Below are 20,535 nucleotides of genomic sequence, written 5' to 3'. Positions count from 1 at the left end.
ACCTGGTGGGTTAGAGTCTGCCCGGCAACTAGTGATGTATTTCAAATTGGTTGGCCGACAGCCAACAGGTGCTGGCCTCTGTTGGACCAGGTGAACGAGGTCACAGGGGCTATATAAGCTAAGACTGCCCAGGAGGAGGGGGCAGCAGCCATGTGGGGGACTCAGACTTAGAGAGGAGCTTGACCATCAGAAACTGGCTCTCTCCCCTATAACTCATGAGCGAGGAACGGCCTGCCTCCAGAGGGGATCTCCAACAGCCTTGGGATGACGCTTGTGAGTAAGCTACTCAAGATCTGGTTAGGTATATAGCTGGCAGTAACTCAGATACGTGATAAAAGGCTACCTCAGCCAGACTGTTTCGCTCGATGGGATTTCTATGATATTCTCAATCTTGTACCCTATTTTCACCCTACCCCTGTAATCAATACAGTTCTCATTTGTGACCAGTATAGGAGACTTATTGAGGTGTGGGTCTAAATTATGCCTAAGAGGCCCCTGAGGACTAAGGGAGACTTTCCTTTTTGGCCCCCGATTTGGGGAAGTGCCCAAGAGGTAGGTGGCTCAACACAGGAGTGCCCTCTACTGGCCCGCCACACTGCCGTCAGGAGCACCAACATGACCTCTGTCACGGGACATGTTGGGCATATCAGAGGTCCAAAAGATTGAGACTAGAGGCTGTTGGAGGATGCATGAGGAAGGCAGCAGCCTGGGACAACGGGAATGCAGGGCACGGGGACTGGGTGGAGGCAAGCCTGATTCCAACGGAGGACCTGTGGCATCGCTGGTTGGGGGATGATGGGAAGGTTTCCACTGGGGTTGTGGAGCAGACTTGCCCTGGGTGCAGCCTTGGGGCTGTCGGGAGTGTGCGTGTGTTGCAGTAGTGCAACACCTGACCAGGGTGGTTGGTCCTGTTTGTTTGTGGCAGCCCCACGTGAGGAACCTGACTTCCCTGAAGCAGAAACAGGTTCCCCCTCTAACCTAGCCTGATCCAGGACCTGGAGAGTCCACGAGCTGCGGTGCTGATGAGGAGCAGTGCCACAGGAAAACTTGCACAACTTCCCAGGCGGCCGTGCCCATGGAGGGGATGAGTACGTTCAGCCCGGGCCTTCTGCAGCAGGCAGCCTGGAAGTGCTAGGAGCCCCGTCCAGAAAGCCCAGAGCTGAGGATGCCCTTGGGCCATCAAGGGCTTGGCTGTGGGGAGCATACATGGAGTCCACTGGGGGTACAGCCTGTACAAACCAAATTCCTGTGGGATCCTATTGCTCCTTGTCTCACACCAAAAGCTTTGCCAACACATGCCCAAGACAGCAGCTTTACAGCCTCACCTGCACCTGCTGACGTTTGCACGAGCTAATTTGCACAGGACCGTGGGCGCTGGGCACATGCTCTGGACCCCTCGGAGCCCTCTCTTCCGCCTAGTCCCTGTTCTCGGGCTCAGACGTGGCCTCCGAGGGACTCGTAAATCCTGTGGGAAGTGGCTCATGGGGGCACGCTTCAGGCCTGAGCCGGTAATTAGACAATGCTTCCTCAAGTCGTAGGCTCATATGGTTGGAAGGGACCTCATAAGTCATCTACACAAATGCAGGACATGCTATCCCAAAACTATTGCTTATCCAATGAAGCCACCTACCTTTGTGTACATTTTCCACATCCCTCTTCAAAGCCCAGAGCCACATGCACGACTCCAAATGAGGTCTGGCCAGCCCTGAGTGGGGTGGGATTGTCATGGCCTGTATCTTCCACTTAACGCTCCTGTCGACACAGGTCAAAATCCCATTTGTGTCTGATGTGAGTGCATCCCGCAGCTGACTCGTGGAGTCCCCCAAACTCCTTTCAGCAATGCTACTGCCCGGCCAAGTATCTTCCACTCCCTACGCGTACATTTAGTTATCCTTCCCAACGTGCCGCAGCCTACGGTCGCCAGCACTGAACGTCCTCCTGCTCCATAGCCCAGCTCTGCAATCTATCAACATCTTTCCCCGGTCGCCTTTCCCCACTTGAAACGTCCTGTCGTTCTGACGCGGATCCATTTCTAATTACCTGGTCCTTACGGTTATTGAGCCAATTGCATACCCACCTTATAGTGAGGTTCTCTCTTGTTTACTGTTGGTCCTCGAACAGAGTAGAAACTAAAACTTAACAACGTGGTGACTTCCAGGCATTAAAGCAACTAAAGTGGGCTTGGTGAGATACTAGTAGGAATGAGAAATTTAGGAAAATACTGCTGGAAGGTAATATGTAATATGGTTACCTTTAAGAAATGCTTGGATGTTTATCTTGCTGGGGTGATCTGACCCCAGCTGACTTCCTGCCCCTGGGGCAGGGGGCTGGACCCGATGATCTCGCGAGGTCCCTGCCAGCTCCAATGTCTATGAAAGCTATGTCATTTATTTTGACCACTGTATAGAAGGAGAATTAGAAATGACGGGACCTTTGCATTGGCCTAGGAGAGTCTGTGTGGTGTTGTGCCAATACCTTGTCCTGGGCGCACGTGCCTTTCCACCTTATCTATCTGGTCGCAAGTGTATTAGAGCCACACTTTGAGGACAATAAACCTGGACTTTGCCACCGAACTGAGCCTGTGGTCATTCTTTAAGGCGTGATTGGTGTTGGGATCATCCTGGCTGCGACTTTTTGCCAGTACTGCAGCCTCCGAGACTTCAGCACTGGCAAGACGGTGGTAACCCCCGAGGAGGACCGCAGCGACAACATGGAACATCTACTCTTCCCTCTTTCGTACTGCTTTGTTACTGGAAACCAGTTTTAAACCTCTTAAAAACCAGGTTTTCTGCCTCTATTTTACGGGGAAGTATAAAAAGCAAGCTGAACCATCAGTGGTGCCCACAGTTTGCAGGGAGGAGTGTTCATTTCAGCGCCCCGGCTATATGCTGAGGTTAGTAATGCTGGTCTGCCCCATGGATGGCCAGGGTTTGTACGTGTCTGGCTTGTGGAGGGTCAGATATGTTTTCAGAGTGGGTTGAGCCTTAAGAGACACCATCGCATGAAACATTTCCCCTCTCCATCAGGGTCCCCCCGAGCTGATATCCGCAGGGACGCCCTGCAAAAGGCTGCCATGCAACTTGTGAAGGCGGTCGTTGTGGCTCGGTGGTTAAGACAATGGACTTGAAACCCATCAGTCTCCTTGTACAAAGCCGAATGCACAGAGCACCTGAAAACTCCCCGTATCACTTCCCAGGAAGCCAGACCACATGGTTGCAATGGCCCCTCCTCACTTCATCACCTGGGAATGGATCACTAACCACATCAGTCTAGGGACCGGTTTGGTTTGTTGCTTGAGCACTTATTAGACCTGCTCATCTACCCAAAAAACCTGGCATCCTTAGCTCCCCTCAAAGTTACTGCAACCAAAGGGGTCATGGGAGTCGTTTCAGATGGGACCCTCTACCTGAGCTGAGCGGCCAATCGAAACAAGTGGGATCACAGGATCAGGAAAATGCATGTGTGCTTTATTCATGTATATGTTTGAATATTGATGCTTACAGAAGTTTAGTTTAAGTACAGGTTATATCCCAATAGTATAGGCAAACATCAGCCATTCATTCCCCGTCCCTATGCATGCACACGCATGCCCGCATGTGCCACCTCTGTGTCACCCGGCCGTCGATGGTTTTATTGCGGCAATGAGAGCTTCCCGTGGCAGCATCTCTCTCAGTTGTTCAAGAGAGGATGGGACTGGTGTCTGCCATTTCCAGAGGTGCACACATTGCCAGGGGCTCTCAAATGGCACATCGGAAAATACAGTCCAGTGGCTGCGCAGCATCCTGCATTTTAAAAAGTACTTTTCTTTGTGCTTGTGAAAGTCGAAGGGAGAAGGGAGCAACAAGTAAAAATAGTTTCCACCCTCTCTGGAGCCCTCGACCCGTGTATGATGCTGGCAGCTGTTTTGAATTCGTTGGTTTGTGGGGAGATGAACAATACAGCAGTGTGCTGGCGGGGCCGAGACTCTGCATATTGGTGGGAAATGTTTGTGCAAATGTCACCCTGTTTGGCTGCCGCGCACTAGGGCTGGTTAAAAAATACAAGTCAACGTTTGTCATTTTTCGCTGAGTTCAAAAATCTGGTGGAAGAAAGATGAAACTTTCTTGGAAAGCGTCATCTTGCTTTTGTCTCTTGTGGCAGTTGCTTTGCATGATAACGAATATTGTCTCTCACCCCACCCTGCTGGGACCTACCTGCTTGGGGCTCCCTGCTCCTTCTCCTTTGTCCGAGCCTGATCCATTTTGCACCAGTGCGCGAGCGGCGAAAAGCTGGCCCTGCTTCTCTTTTAAAGAGCTGCGGCTTGAGATACGGGGCGCTTACATTCAGAGAGCAAAGTGGTGGACAAGAAAAGGGTACAAATCAGGATATTCTGCCTAGTTTGGATGCATCTGTGGTTGAGTTGAAGCTCTGTGCTAACACGGCATCCAAAATGTTTCTTCAGCCTGGCTGCTGCTTCAAGTCTATGAGGCGTTTTTTGGACTTTTAAGTTTGGTAACATAAAATAGTAACCTAGAGCTGTGGGGTAGTTGCAAGGATTCTCATGAAATTGCTTCTCATTGCATCCACTGCTACCTACAAAATACTCCAGCTCTCCCTAATTGCAGTCATGTCTCAAATGCCACTGGTCCCCCGTCCCGCTCCTTCATTCCTGTTGTTGGGCAGCCCATACAATGCTGGAAGCCATCATTTGTGAGGGTTTGAGGAAGGGGAGAAAACCAGAGGGGCACTTTCTGACTTGGCTGAAGTGTGTTGGAGAACTTCCCAGGAGAAGGCAGTTGGGCCAAAGAAGGGATATTTTGCTTAAACAAAAGTAAGGATCTTTTGGCTCATGCCAACGCCTGCTGGGGCTAAGATGTGACTCATTGGACCTTGTGAACTTGTTTGAAAAGACCTTGCTTTGAAGTAACAGCTGCCCAGTATCCATTTGCAATTTTCTGGAGTAGGGGAAGGCTCTTTGTGCACCTCATCCACTCAACAAGGTGTTAAGCGGAGGTCTACCGAGCAGCTGGATCTGGGTCCTCAACCTCAACTAGGCCAGTGGTCCCTCACCTTGGCTGAGTATCCAACCTGCGAAGAACCTAGTGAACAAAATTCTCTGAACCTGGGTTTTTATGGGATGCTGATGCTGGGGGACAGGGGCCGTCAATTTTCTGACGACCTTGGGTAGAAAAGTCCACTTGTTACAGCAATTAGTGAGGGACATGGCAAGGTAGCATTTCAGCCTCTCCAGTGATATGTACCTGGCAGTGGGGCAAATGCCTATAAGAGGGCTGCCTTTTAATGAAAATTATAACCCAGTACACAACCCGGGGGCCTATCTCAGAGTCAGACAGAGCAACAGTCTTTATGGGAGCAAATAGCCATTGCTCTTTCAAGGTAAGGAATGGCAGCGTCCTTTGTAGACAGCTCACAAGGCAGGGATTCATTTGGGAGAGACGGGTCCCCATACCAGGATATCACATAGTCAAGTATGCAAACCCTCTACCCACTGCGTCCTGGGTGACTTGCTGCTTTTCCTGGCACAGATATTGGCCATTGGGCTCAATGCACTTTGAGCAGGCTTGCAGAAACCAAGATGCTCTCAAATCTTCTCTCAAACCACTACATGCTGGTTACCCTTACTGCTGAGGAAACGCCCCGGAAAACTCCCCAAGTGGGCTCTGCTGTTGGTAGACTGGCTGCTTCTGGGACCCAAGCCGTAATTTTATGGTGGTGTCCGAGTCTTCAGTAATCTCATGGGCTTGGATTATCGGGTGCTACCTCCCGAGGAATGCATGGGGGCAGGGATCCCAGTAGGGCTTTGGCCAAGCAGGCTGGACACCAAGACTTCGCTGTACAGCTGCCATGAGTCATGTCTTAGATGGATCAAGTGCTGGGAAATGCTTCTCTGATTGCAATTGTCCTTTAAAGCTGAACAACTGGACGCAACAATCTGTTTATGTTGGAGGATGGGAGAAGAGGGCAGCGTATTTATTAATGCAAATGTTTTGGCTGGTTTCAGATCATAGAGTTCTGGATAGACCCATCAGTGGGTATTAAACATATTTGCTAAGTAAAACCTCCACATTAGGCTTTCCTAGGCCTCTGGATGCTGGCAGCTGGCAGGGGAGAGTGGCACAAGACAGCTCAATCCAGACCCTGTATGAATACTCTTCCTTTGCTCATCTCTGCCCATAGCCAGCACCCAGAAGGTGCAATAAATTGAAGTTGCGATAAATCCTGCTGTAGGCAGGTTCTGGAAAATTTCCTCTTGACCTCCAATATTTCAGAGCTTGATTTAGGCTCTGAAGGGAATCAGCTAACTTCTACTTAATAGCACGATCTATATTTAGTTAATTAACTCTTTAAAGAGGGGACTTGGGGGTCACCCCTGTCTACGATATATTTAGCATGTGCATATTTTCATGTCAGCTGGGTTTTTGAGTAGCCCAATGTTTCTGAGGGGTTTTTTAAGGTGGTTGCTGGTATCAGTTGAACCTTTCTAGCCCATCTCTTGTTTCTGTGACTAAGGAAATTCCAAGAGACCATCTCGTGTGTCTCCAGAAAAAACTTGCGCAGAGCCTGTGAGTAGGAGCCATGGGCCATAACATCAATTCCTGCCCTATGGGCTCAGATGTAGTAAGAGCTCGTAAAAAAACTAGCTGTGGAGGGGGAAAGCATTACAGTCTCACTGCATACTTGGATGTGACCAAAAAAACTACCCCGACTACCAGTGAGGGACATCAGGGGCCGAGAACGGGGTGCTAATATGAAGAGCCGAAGCCAGTGGGAAATGGAAAGCAACACGCGTGCTTCTTCCTGAAGGCCGTTAATACGTGAACGTGGTTGCTGCCTGGAGTGACATGCCGATGACATGATACGGTTTCACACGTTTAGAAAAAAAGCCACAGGCAGTTTCTGTGGGTAGCACAGCTCTCGTTCTCCCCCTCCGAAGTGTCCACCTGCGTCCTTGACAAGCAAAGCCAACCTTTTTGTAGATAACACAAGGTGATTTCCTCTGGTTGAACCAGCTGTGGATCTGTTGCAACTCAGGTCACTCTGTAGAAAGGTTTTAAAGAATTGTGACCGAGTGAGAGACGTCCCCCATCCACCCCTGGCAACCCATCTGGCCAGCCAAAACGTCCATACAATGTTCTGGACAGGTCATCCATCGGGCGTCTACTGCCCAGTTTGGATGTGCCCATTTCCTCTGCATTTCTCGTTCCTCTTGTTGGGATCTTCCAAGTGACTTGTCTGTGGCTTTGAACCCACATGAACATGCTACAGAGAGCTGGAGAGACAGGAGCTGAACCAAGAAATGGAAAGAAGAGGAAGGAGCTGGTGAGACGACTTCAGTCCTTATAAAATAAAAGAGATTGGAGGGGCGAGGAGGGGATTTCTGCCTGCCCCCATGCCCTCCCCCGAGAGTCATTTTGCTTAAAGAATCAGACCGGAACAGTCACCGCCGGGCGTGTGTTCGCTCCGTCTCACATGAAAAGCAGGAGTGGTGTGGTGATCCCCAGGGAAACCCACATCCGCCAAGCCCCCGCGGCACAGCTGGGGTCTGCTGAGCTGGAGGTCGCGGATGTTCGCCGGGTGGTTTCCCGCTGGAGCTTCTCGTTACCAGACAGCTGCAAAGAGAAAAGAAGGGATGACGATGGTGAACCTGCCTTCACATTCCCTCCTCCTGGAAAGGGAAAGAGGAGTGGGGTGCCTCGTTTGGCTGGGCCTTTAGGCACGTTGCGTTCAACTGCATCTTGAGGCAAAGGGAGGTGCAAAACCTCCTCGCTCTCAGAGGAGTGGTGCCCAGACAGGTTGCAGAATCTCCTTCCTTGGAGGTTTGCAGGCAGAGGCTGGATTAACACATGTCTGGGATGGTTGGGGGCATGGCAAAGCCATCTGTGCAGGGGGTTGGAGTAGATCAGGGGTGGCCAACCCACAGCAGGCAAGCCAGACATGGTACAGTGCAGCATAAGGCAGAACGGAGAGGGGACAGGCAGGACAGTAGTAGACAGGGCAGGGAGCAGAGCAGCAAATCGGGCAGGGAGCAGAAAGCAGAGTGACCAGTTGGGCAGGGAAAAGGGACCGGAGTGGCATTCGGGGAGGCTGCAGGGCTAAATTGTGGCAGCCCTGCCAAAAAGTTTGGCCCTTACCAGACTAAATGACCCTGGGAGTTCCTCCCGACCCTGGGACTCTGATGCTGAATGGACTCTACAAACCAAAGCCTTCAAGAAATCACTGGTCCTGATTCTGATCTCAATCCAGCTCAGCTGAAGGCAGCAGTAGCTTTTGATCCATACCAAGGTGCAAAGAGAATTGGCTCCCTTAGTGTGGTCCTGTGAGCCAGGGGATGAGGTGCCAGAGGGAAGCCTGGCTTCTATTTCCAGCCTTGCCACTGATCTTGGCCGATCACTCCCCCACCTTGATAGTACCCTGGTCCCCCTGCTTTACTTGTGGCAGGTTAGCGTCTTCCTCATATCTTTGGGTCACGTGCCTTGCCAGCTGCTTTAGGAACAGTTCGGACAAACGCATGTACGGGACGGATGGGAAAGAGGTGTCTTGCTTTGAGCAGGGGGCTGGGCCTCATGGTTTCCCGAGGTCCCTTCCAGCCCTACTCTTCTATGATGCTACGTGCACTTCAGTTTCTGCACCTGCGGAGTCAGGACAGCAATGCCAAGCTTTCTGAGGTGCTCTGAGATCTCTGGCTCGAGGAACAAGGCATCTGTGTTGCTTTTTAAGCAAGCATCACATCCCGGGACTACCATAAGCAGGCAAATCTACTGAGGTGAACAGCCTCCAAAAATGATCAGAGGGCAGATACCATAATTGTCTCCCCTGTACCTCAAATCTTAGGATGCTACAAAGCTAAATAGCTTGCCCGACACTCCAGTCCCTGACCTAGCTTGACTGTAGTCAAGGAGTGGGGTTGCACTGCAGTACAGAAACGGATGGTATGTCTACACTGCTCCGGTTGGGTGCTCAGTCATGGTGGGTAACAGGATTAAGCTCTGCCTGGTGCTCAGCTTGCCCTTGCTGCCTGTTCACCCAGGCTCCCAGGCCGGTTTGGCAGCCTGCACTGACCCCTGTGCTGCCAGGCCCACACTGTTATTGGCACCTGAGCTAGCTTGGGTACGTCTACACGGCCTGTAGTCCCCCTGCTGAACTGGACTGCAATGCATCTGGGTTTAGCTCCTGGTTCTGCCACGGATTCTCTATGCAACTTTGGGCAAGTCCCTCGAGGCCAGACTTGTAGAGGGATTTAGGTACCTAATTCCCCCTGGTGTCACTGAGTGAGGTACCTAAATCTTTATACAATCTGGCTCTTGTTCTTTCAGTGCACAAGGGTGAAATGAAAACCAAGCTACCATCAGGGGGAGCACTGAGAGGATAAACTCATGAATGCCTGGATGGGCTCCAACAACAGGAGGAAGGGAGAGAGTTGGATCTGTGCTTTGGGACCTGTTTTGGAGGCTTGCTGCCTGGTGAACCTCACGGCCTTTCTTTAGAAGCTCTTCATGGTTTGGAGCCCCTCCAAAGCTATCCACCCAGCTCCAGCCCACACCACTGGGCTGGAAACCTCCTGGGCATTGCTTGTTGTAGTAAAGCCAGTGATAACTGGAGGACAACATTGCTGGAGTATCTCCAAGCCCCTGAGGGAAGCTGGGTGTGCAGACAGGGCCCAGCTGCCTTAATGAAAGATTGCAGTTCCAGCTGGGTGGAGGAAGCTTTGGCCTTGCGTTTATTTGTTCACCCCAATAGCTTTGATCCAAGTACTATCCTCCAGCTTATGCACTACATGCTTAACCCCTAGCACAGTCGAGTTTGCTTTTCCCTGGGAACATGAGCCAGGGCTGCCTCCCACAACTAGCAGAGGATGTGATCGGTTGTCATTCGAAGGTGAACGCCTTTTTCGGGAGGGTGAGGCCCGCAATGTAGCTTGGAGGCCAAAAGCCACCCATGGAGGTCTTCAGACTGGGTCCCTTTGGCTAAAGGCAGCTGTTGGCGAATGCAAGAAACAAGCTATTTCTAGGTGTCTCTAGACCTCGACCAGGGTGCAACATTGCCAAGCAGCATTAGGTGCGCCAGACCACTGCCATGCACAGGACTGCTCGGTTTGCTTGTCCTCGTGCACTGCAGTGGTCTGGTGGACCAGGCTGGATGGCAATGCAATTTAAGATGTGTTGTTGGCACTCTGGGGTTGTGCCAAAGGCTTCCCCTCTCCACCAAGCTCGGTGTTTCTCAAGCTTTTTGAATGCAAAGGCTGCACTGGGAAACCGCCTAGTCCAACCCCTGCCCTAGGCAGGATCAGCCCCGTCCAAACCATCCCAGACAAATGCATGGCCTAATCTCGTGGCAAAACTACCATCAACCCTGATGCAAAACAAGACGTAACACCCGAACCTGCCACAGGTAAGGCAGGAGATCCAGGATGGCCAACATCCTGCTGCTGCAAAGGTTGTTAAGGTACACTTGAGTGATCTCAGGTAGAGGACCATACCCCTGCCCAAGAGCAAGCCAGCAAGAGGGCCAAGAATAAGACCCAGGAGTCCTGACTCCCCTCTGTAGGGAGTGCTCCTATTGCATCTCCTTACTGTAGGGCTGCAGGTGCTCTGGGCACCACATGTAATGGCTGGGGACAGATTCCCGGTCAAGAGAAACAAGAGGATAATGCAATGAGGGGCAGTCAGGAGCTAGGGCGGTGTGGCCTCAGGGTTACCGCTGGGTTTGTTGAAAGAGCTCATAAAGGTGCAGGTGTGAAAAGGGACCAGGGAACAGCAGGTGGGGTCAGCAGATGGGTTGTAGGGGGCAGGGACATGGGGCTAAGCAGAGGAGATGGGGAAGGGGGATGAGCCAGGGTGCAGTCCCATCCTTCCCCATGTCAGCGAGCCCCTCGGCCGCATCCTTACCTTGGTAGGCTGCAGCTGCTCGAAGATGTTCTCTCGGAGGGTGGCCCCAGCCCTGTTGGCGTTCCTCTCCTGCTTGTACATCTGTGTTGTCGGGTGCACGGACGGGGCCAGGCCCGCGCTCAGGTACGTCCCGTTGCCAAAGGCCAGGATGGCATTTTCTTAGCAAGAGAGATGGAAGAAGCATGATCAGGGCCCTGTCCCCAAGGGGAGTGTTACTGTCACCCCCGCTGTGGCTCCCCCCAGGCAGTAGTGTCCCGGTGCCGTGGGCCTGGTTTCTTTTTTACCCAAAGTTCTGCTCAGGTTGTACCAGAGTTGGGTCTGACAAGCCAGGTAGGGCGGTCTGATATCTATGCCCAGATAAGGCAGGGTCTCTTCCTGCCACTAATGTCCCAACCATCAGGGTAGGGTCAGATCCCAGGGGTGGCTGAGCCCTGGCTGTACAGCCAGGAAGCCTATGCTTCATGGGCCAGCCATTTCCCTGCCCTGTGCCTCACCTGCAAATCTGGGTTTCTCAGGCAGGGGGATCGCAAGGCCAAGTGAGGTCCAGGCCATAAAGGCTGAGCCCTTTTTGCTCCAGAATGGCCTGGTCCTGCATCAGCAGCAGAGCAAGGAAATCTGGGACCTACTCCCACTGCCCCATGGTCTTTGAGAGCCAAGTCTGTGCGTCCGCTGACTCCTGGAGTCGTGGGGAAAGTCTGGATTCCCCTCGGCCCTTTCCCCTGAATGGATGCAAAATGCATCCATTCAGCTCTACGTGAGTGTGCAAAATGCACCCATGCATGCAAAAAATGCACCAGTTCAGCTCTCTGTACACATGCAAAATGCACCTGCTCAGCTCTACACAAGTGTGCAAAAATACACATGTGCATGTAAAATGCACTCATTCGGCTCTCAGTGAGTGTGCAAAATGAATACATGCATGCAAAATGCACTCACCAAGCACTACATGTGTGCAAAATGCACTCACTCAGCTCTATGCGAGTGTGCAAAATGCACTTGTGCATGCAAAATGCACTTGTTCAGCGCTCTCTGAGTGTGCAAAATGCACCTGCCCAGCTCTACATGATTGCGTAAAATGCACTCGTGCATGCACAATACACCCGCTCAGCTCTACGTGAGTGTGCAAAATGCACCCATGCATGCAAAAAATGCACCAGTTCAGCTCTCTGTACACATGCAAAATGCACCTGCTCAGCTCTACACAAGTGTGCAAAAATGCACGTGCATGTAAAATGCACTCGTTCGGCTCTCAGTGAGTGTGCAAAATGCATACATGCATGCAAAATGCACTCACCAAGCACTATATGTGTGCAAAATGCACTCATGCATGCAAAATGCACCCACTCAGCTCTATGTGAGTGTGCAAAATGCACCCACTCAGCTCTATGTGAGTGTGCAAAATGCACTTGTGCGTGCAAAATGCACTTGTTCAGCACTTTCTGAGTGTGCAAAATGCACCTGCCCAGCTCTACATGATTGTGTAAAATGCACTCGTGCATGCACAATGCACCCGCTCAGCTCTACGTGAGCGTGCAAAATGCACCCATGCATGCCAAATGCACCCGCTTAGCTCTACATGAGTGATGCTACAGGGGCAGGTCTCTGGCTACCTGAGTCCAGCATACCGGTGTTGTAGATGGCACCCAAGGGAGCGATGGGGCTGGTATCCCCACCCCCAAGCTGAGTTGGCTGTTAGGAATCTCAAACCCCGACACCTTAACCACAGCGGCAATCTGACCTCCCCGGGGAGAGAAGCACAGCTTGGCACGCTCTCCGCCTGGAGCCCTGGGAAAGGGTGGAAGGCCCCACCGAGCACTGCAGCATGCACCCTTCAGGGCACTGCATCCTCAGTCCCCAGGGCATGACGGGTGCTGCTGAGGCTTTGCCCAAAGGTAGGTCCTGCAGGGGCACACTCGGCCTGGCAGTCCCCTCTCGATTCCAGCCTGGCCATGTCTTCCCGGCATTTCCCAGCCAAAGCCACCAGGCAGGCATCACGAGGGGCTTGTTGCTTGCAGAGCAAGGGCTGAACCCAGGCTCCTTGTGGTGTCATGGCCTGGTAGCGGCAGGATGCATAGGGCACCTGCCCTGGGCGTGCCAAAATTGCATCCCCACCGTAGGAGCCTTAGCTAGGGCAGGCGCAGCCCCGTGGTGCAGGTTACCCAGGGACTGTGCCTGGTGCCTGGTTCCCACTCCTGGGCAGGGGTGGTGAAGACCTGGGCGAGAGGTGACTCCTGGCTCAGACCGTACAGGACGCAGGGCTGCTCAGCTTCCACAGCTTGGCAGTGCCTGTTGTAGGCCCCGGGGAGTGCAGAAGTTTCCTGGTGCAGAAATGTCCCCTTGTCAGGATCTCCCAGGGGTGACGGGGCCAGGGTCTCCCCCTGCCCTCGCTGGCATTCGCTGGATGGGTTGCGTGGCAGCTCGCGGCATTGATGAATTCAGATACCTGTGGCTCCTGTCACCTCTTCTGGGGCTCAGAGCCTGTTTGCAGAGCTCATGCTGCCTAGTCCTACATGGCACCTTCACCTTGCTCCTTTTATGTGGTCGTACAGCAGGCAGAGCTCGGGCCAAGGCCTCATTGTGCGAGGGGCCAAGCCCACTGTACTTCACTTGGCATTAATAGGGCTAACTTGTAAGTCACCTCGCCTGAGCCAGGGGCATGGGGCTAGGAGTCAGCAGAGCCAGGGGTCCAATCCCTGCACTGACACTGCCCTGCTCGATGGCCTTGGGTGAGTCACTTCGTCTCCATCCCCCGCTTCCCTTTCCACCCTTGGGCCCGTCTGTTCAGCCTGTGAGATCTTCAAGGCAGGGCTTGTCTCTTGTTATGGGCCAGAACAGCAGGTCCCTGATCTTTGCCCCGGGTGCTATTGCAATACTAAGCAGGGTCAAATGCTCGCCTGCCCAGCCTGGGTGTCTCATGGCTGCCCCCTTTCTACCCTGGGGCAGCTGTAATGTGGCTGGGAGGGATAATGGGATATCCTGGCTGGTATCACGTGCAACATCCCTGGCTCTGGAAGGGGCAGGATGGACAGGCAAGGCTAGTCCAGCCTGGCAGGGGCAAGTGGTGGCTGTGCTGGGTCCTTTGCAGACACATTCCCCAGTGCCAGGGTGAGGGGTCCTGGAGCCACCCCAGCTGTACAGAGGAGCTGCTCTTGCAGCGGGGACTTACGGAGACAGAGGTTGTCAGTGAAGAGGTGCAGGAAGCTCTCACACTCTTCCTGCTGGTTCCCGCTGGCGTTGCAGGTGCACCAGGGCGCGATGCTGGAGGTCGAGTTGTCGATGTAGTTGGGCGTGATGGGGCTGCCTGCCGGGGAGGAGGGAGTGGGGTCACTGCTCTCAGCCCCCAGCCCATTTCCTCGGGACCTAGCGGGGTCCCCTTGCCTAGAACGAACCAGGAGAGCCAATGCAATGTGGCTGCAATTAGCTCATTCACGGCTTGGTCGTTCACCCACCAGAAAGTGCCATCGTGGTGGTCCTGTCTCTCCACACCAGCAACATGCCGCTCAGTGGATGCACCCAGCTCACCCCACTGGCAAGGGGGCTGAAGCCATGCATTGGACCACCAACCTGACCCTGGCACTTTGCCCCAGCTCATCGGGGGAACTGAGTCCCCTGGCTGGGTGTCCCAAGAGGGTATGAAGTCTGAATGTGGACATGCTAGAGAGCCCTCCGGGCCGTGTTCAGACAGGGGAGATCCTACCTCCAGATGTGAGAGGTATCGCAGGGTCCAAAGGGCCAGGGTGGGGAGGAGAGGCTTACGACTGAAGGGGTTTGGTGCCTCATGGTCTAAACATCCCTGATCAGCCTTTCCTTCCCATCCTATTGGGTTCACCCAGCCCCAGCAGCTGCTTCTTTGGGGATCTGGCCTACTGTCCTCTGAAGTCAATGGTTCATCCCCTATGCAGGTCATTTGCCATGGTCATCTGGGACTGCCCTGGTAATCTGGGACTGGGGGTTGAGAGGCAGGGAATATTCTGACAGGTGAGAAGAGGAGAAGCCTGCCCACCCCCCCATCACGTTATCTGCATGTATTCATTGCTGAGACTTGCAATCCCTTGGCACAGTGCAGATCATAGGCGCAGGGAATACAGACTGGACCCTCCACCTCTCGCTGCCTTTCCACCGAGGTAAACCCAGCAGAGCCAGCATGGCAGAGCAAGCTGGATTCTTGTCTCGTACATCTTCACGACCAGGCACCGCACTGCCCGGGGCAGGACAAGAGGCAGCAGGGAGGTGGCCTTGCCCATGAGCTCCCCGGGGCTGGCAGGGCCGAAGGGCGCAGCCTCTTACCTATGATTCCCGTGTACGCCAGCAGACACGCAGCATAGTTCTCCCTCCGGCAGCCAGTAGCTGACTGCGGGGAAGGCTGGCAATTAAACTGGAACTCTGCATATCGGGACCTGCATGAGACAGACGGCAAAAAAAGCGTCGCTGCTCCTTCGCCGGCTGCATTCACAGCATTTGGATAGCAGCAGACCCGCTCATGAGCTTATTTATTCACTGACATATGCTTTCTTCCCTGGAATAGCTCCTGATCTGGGCACACACTTGCCCCCAGCAGATCAAGGCAGGTTTTTAGTTTGATTATTCTCTGAGTCATTCAGCGGTGCTGTTATGTGCAAATGTACAACCGTAGCAGGCAGTCTTTGAGGAATTACTGCATTCTTCTTAATCTTGTGAAGCTCATTCTTTAGCAAGGGGGCTGTTGCAAATAGCAAGGAAATTTGTTCTTTGCTGAACCGAGTCCATTTCTGCGGGCAGAATTGCCCCCCAGTGGATGAAGCAATCAGGGCTCCTGGTAGAGGTGATAGATTTTTGCAAAAAAAGTTTTTAATTTTTCCAAAAATCTAGTGGATCTAATAAAAGATATTGCCTCTACCACGAGTCCTGATTGCTTTTGCCACTGGACTAATGCAGCTACAACCTGGATACCCCCAGTGGATGAGGCATTGGTTTTTAAAGCATAGATTGCAGAATGACGAGATTGCTTGAGTGCTGTTTGCGTGCACCTCTGTTCGAGGACTGGTGCCTCTGGTACATGTAAATCTATTACACTGAGAAAATACCTTAAACTTCACGTAGTCAATTATTCCTCTAATGGGCCTCCAATCAGCAAGGCCCCCAAATCTGCAATTTGCTTGGAAGAAGGCCAGCAGTATTAATGGAAAAGCAACAATCTGTGATGTTTCTCTCACCCACACAGCGCAGCCATATGCTGTCAGTCTAGATAACACCTGTTTTATATCAAAGGGAACAACAAAAGCAAGGGAGAACAAATGCAACGTTGTTATTTCACGGAGCATGGACGTCTCTTCTGCAACATGTGGTACCCATCACAGACAACTGAGGCCCTGGTCCATAACTGGGGCTCGTGGTTGCTATGGTGATAATGATGATGATAATGCAGAAAGGCTTCCAGAGTAATATGTGCAGACTAAGAGCTATGTGTGTCACGGAAGGAAAACACAAAATCAACAGGTTCCCCATATGAACTCCAAAGTCCATGCTCATCTCCACACTGATGGCAGATTTATAACTATCTATGACTATTATTATTTGCTTGTTTTATGGTCGTGCCTGAGTGCTAAAACCAAGGCTCGGAGGCCTCTTTGCCTGTAAAAACGGTCTCTGCCACAGGCCATTTGCAAGCCAGGGTCTTTACGCTTGGTTGATGGGATGCATGTGTTGTGGTACCAGCAAGCTTGCTTTCAACATGATCTTTACAGAGAAGAGGATTCTGTCCCACCATGGAAGGAAGCAAGGGAGGGGGTCTAGGGGTCTAAGTCCATGCCCTCCTAACGTGCCCTATTCAAGAGCCACGAAGCTGCTTGGATGTCTCCATTCCTTACATGTCTCTATTTTGGCTTTCTGAAAATGCTCAGAAGAAGGCTATGGAGGCATCTACTTTCACTTATGCTGCTATGATCCTAATATGTATCAGGAAGTGTCTAAATTCTGTTCACAGCCACAGGATTTAATCCCAGAAAAAGCATGTGTAGCAACTGTTTGATGCTGAGAAGAGGATGACAGGGGCCCTTCTACCACGTAGCCCAGAGGTATTTAACCTACTGCCCATGGGACCATCTTATCTGGCCAATGGAGCTCCTCATGGAAATCTAGCCACGTCGCCATTTTTGGCATGCAAGGTTGGGCCATCACTCTGGACTGTACCCACGAAGTGGCCAGCAACACTATTCTAACCAAATAGCTACGGCCATTTGGGGAATGGGAGACTCAGGTTCTTGGCATTCGTCATGCAGTGTGGGTTTGAACCCATATCTACATCCTGGCAAAGTGTCCTGTCCACCAGGCCATGCGGTAGGTAGGGCTAAGAGGGCTTCTGCACCCCTGACCTCGAAGCTGGCTCAATGAGCAACCAAAAGTGGATGTCTTATGGGTCCGGGGGCCTGGACGCAATAATCTTGCGAGGTCCCTTCCAACCCTAATAGCTATGAAGTCTATGAAATCTCCTTGCTGCTTTGGATAGCATTGTGATCACTGGGTTCATTAAATACAGGCCTATATAAATGAGAAGAACCAAGAGCAGTGAACTTTATTGTGGAGCAGTAGGCAACCTTTGCAATCCCTTAGTTTGTCTCTAACAGCTGCTACCTGAGGGACCATCTCCCAACTCCCAACGCTTTAAAATTAGGAAGCATCTCTAAATGATGACTTTTATCACTACAGATGGGACACTTTTATCCTCAGAGATAGCCCCACCCCCCTATCCTCTCAAACACCTTCAACACAGAGGCTGCCTCCCATTAGAGATCGTCCCACGTTGCAACTCGCCTTCCTGTTTCAGATCGGGAGTGCTCAGACCGCCTTAGAGCACCAATTGGGAAGACCCCACAATACAGCCATGTTCTCCATCATGCTCCTTGCTGGAGCCCTGTTGCTTGCAGGGTGGTTCCTCACAATCGGTAATGTATCTGCCCTCCCAACACCATGCAAAGGCAGAGCAGGACCAGTATCCTCGTTTGACAGGCAACTACCCTTCCACTCCCTGCATTTAGTTACACTTTAGGGAAAAACAGATGTCAGCCTCCTGCGCCTGAACTTGAACCACGAAATCCTACAGGTGTACAAGCCCATTGTCCCGCTTCAAGTACCTGTGAAATATCCAATATAACACTTTTTTCCAGAGCAACAGCAGCTACTTTTAGTTAATTGCAATTTATTTCAGGGACTAGATACATGTATAAAGTGCTATGCCCCTTCCAGGGCTTGACTTGGACCCTAAATCATAGAAAATAAGGGTTGGAAGGGACCACAGCAGGTTGCATCGAGTCCAGGCCCCTGCTCAGAGCACGACCAGCCCCAACTACATCATCCCAGCCAAGGCTTTGTCTAGCCAGGTCTTCAAAACCTCCAAGGATGGAGACTGCACCACCTCTCTAAATAACCTTAGTTATTAACCTTATTAACCTTAGTGTTCCAGTGCTCTACTACCTTCCTAGTGAGAAGCCTACTCTAGTGCTTCACCACCCTCTTAGTGAGAAAGTTTTCCCTAATATCCAACCTCAACTTCCCTTGCTGCAGCTTCAGCCCATTGCTCCTTGTCCTGTCATCTGCCCCCACTGAGAACAGTCCAGCTCCAACCTCTTTGCAACCCCCTGCAGGGAGTTGAAGGCTGCTATTCAATCCCTGCTCAATCTTTTCTTCTGCAGACTAAATCAGCCCAGTTTGCTCTGCCTGTCCTCACAAATCAGGTGCCTCAGCCCCCAAATATTTTCATTGCCCTCCATGGGGCTCTCTCCAATTTGTTCGACATCCTTTCTGGGGAGGGGAGCCCAAAACCAGACATAGTTTGGGGCCTAATACACAGTGAGACGGTATGATCCAATTTACAAGTTGCTTCCTGAGGCATCCAGTGCTGAGCTGAGCCACTGAGACTGAGCCAGACAACACATGAGAGCTGTAGTCCCTGCAGCAGCTGAGAGGCAGGCCTGGCCTGGGCTAAGTGGTTATTGCAGGGGGTGTAGGGACAATTCCCTGCTGTGCTACTGACTTGATATGACCTTGAGCAAATCACTCACACGTGAATCCTCAAAGGCCATTAGAAGGGGTAAAAACAGATGTTGCATTTGAATTGGTTCCGATTGGTAGCAGCACAGCCAGCAGATCTAGTGATTCTTCCCTCTGTTGGGTACTCAGGAGGCCACATCTGGAGTACTGTCATGAGTCAGCTGAATAAGGACCTTTTTTCAAGAATTTTTATTTTTTGCAAAAATCTAATTAAATAAAAAATCTTTTAAAAATTTCTTTAAAAATGTTTTGCGAAAATCTAGTTGGTCTAAACAAAGGTATCACCTCTACCATGAGTCCTGATTGAGGCAGGGGTGTATCATTCGGGAACCGTGAACATTTGCTCATCCTGCTCTCAAAGTGCTGACGAGTAGCACAGACTCGGTTCAGTCTCTCTACAAAGGTATCACCAGTAACAGCCCCTGGCTGCCGGCACTCTTCATCTGGCATAGCCACAATCCCAGCTAGATTATTTTCTATTAAGTCACGAATGATTGAAATATTCAACACGAGTCCATTCAATCCCCTTTTGTATGTATTCTTCCTGTTATTCTTTAAGGGTGAGTTCAGTAAAGATCTTTTGCAGCTTCTCATTATAGTAGTTAATACTGAATTGCTCAACCCTGTTTTCCTCAAAAATTTCAAAGCGATCGATGTCCAACGTGAGCGCCTAGGGTCTGGAATAAACTTTCCCCAAAGTGGGTACAATCACATACTCTGGATATCTTCAAAAAACTTCTGGAGGAGTCTATTCGTGGCAGCACAGAGATCTGTGTTCGCTGTAAAACCTGCCTGAGAGGCAGGGTAAATAATATTCAGGCGGCTCCTGTGGCAGTTAGTAGCCCAGGTGATGTGTCTGTGCTAAACAGCATATGCATTCCCTTAGGTGGTAACTCAGGCCTGTATCTCCCATTAAGTCCCCCCAAATCCCCTGCTTCCAATGTACACATTTCCCTATGTCCACTTTGGTGTCACCATCTCTACCATCGCCATCCGGATGGTTTTCCTTTGGCCTCACCCTACCACTCTGCTCATTGCTTCACAGCCCATCCTAAAAGAAATCCTCACCAAGTGCATAGCATTGCAGGGTTTGGGGTTGTAGCCGCTGTGGGGGCAGGCAAGCCTCTTTGGGTAGATGTGATCTCTTTTATTAGACCAACTGGGTAGTTGGAATAAAAGTCCTTTGCAAGCTTTCGGGCCCAAGCCCCTTCTGAAAGCTTGCAAAAAACTTTTTTCCAACTGCTCCCTTGGTCTAATAAAAGATAGCACATCTACCCAAAGAAGCGTGCCTGCCGATGGCGATAACATGGTGCGAGCTGACAACATGCCAGCAGCACCTGAACAGCCATCAGCCTACAAGATGTGGGCTCTGAAGACGCGCTTCACACTATGAAGAAGCACGGGGTGCCCTGCACCCCTCCATGCGCCCACAGATGTACCCACCGCAGCAGCCTGGACCAGGACCTGTGGAGGGCATCTTGGAGCAGGGCTAAAGAAGCTGGAACCCCTCACATTTGCTGTGAACGGGCAGTTTCCTTGGTGGATTTGAACTGGGACTTCTGTAGGGAAGAGACCAAAGTGATGAATAAAGAAACTCCCCACTCTAAAGGCATCGGTGGCTACA

At 51.6% G+C, this 20,535-nt stretch overlaps 1 protein-coding gene across 1 annotated transcript in view; it reads right to left on the bottom strand.

Moving 5' to 3' along the window:
- Nucleotides 1-3,446: 3,446 nt before the first annotated feature.
- The window catches only part of GFRA4 (GDNF family receptor alpha 4), a 37,922-nt gene continuing 20,833 nt past the window's right edge, over nt 3,447-20,535 (bottom strand). Inside the window, exons 4-7 of the mRNA XM_019526358.1 lie at nt 15,174-15,283; nt 14,053-14,187; nt 10,887-11,044; nt 3,447-7,610 (exon numbers count right to left, since the gene is read on the bottom strand). Coding sequence (XP_019381903.1) covers nt 7,467-7,610; nt 10,887-11,044; nt 14,053-14,187; nt 15,174-15,283 — 547 coding nt within the window. The 3' untranslated portion in view covers nt 3,447-7,466. The remainder of the gene's footprint in view (nt 7,611-10,886; nt 11,045-14,052; nt 14,188-15,173; nt 15,284-20,535) is intronic.

Source organism: Gavialis gangeticus, unplaced genomic scaffold, assembly GCF_001723915.1.
Source record: "Gavialis gangeticus isolate Ggan-Ray unplaced genomic scaffold, GavGan_comp1, whole genome shotgun sequence".
NCBI classification, from domain to species: domain Eukaryota; kingdom Metazoa; phylum Chordata; order Crocodylia; family Gavialidae; genus Gavialis; species Gavialis gangeticus.
The sequence above is the reverse complement of the archived record's forward strand: the minus strand, read 5'-3'. Positions and strand labels throughout refer to the sequence as shown.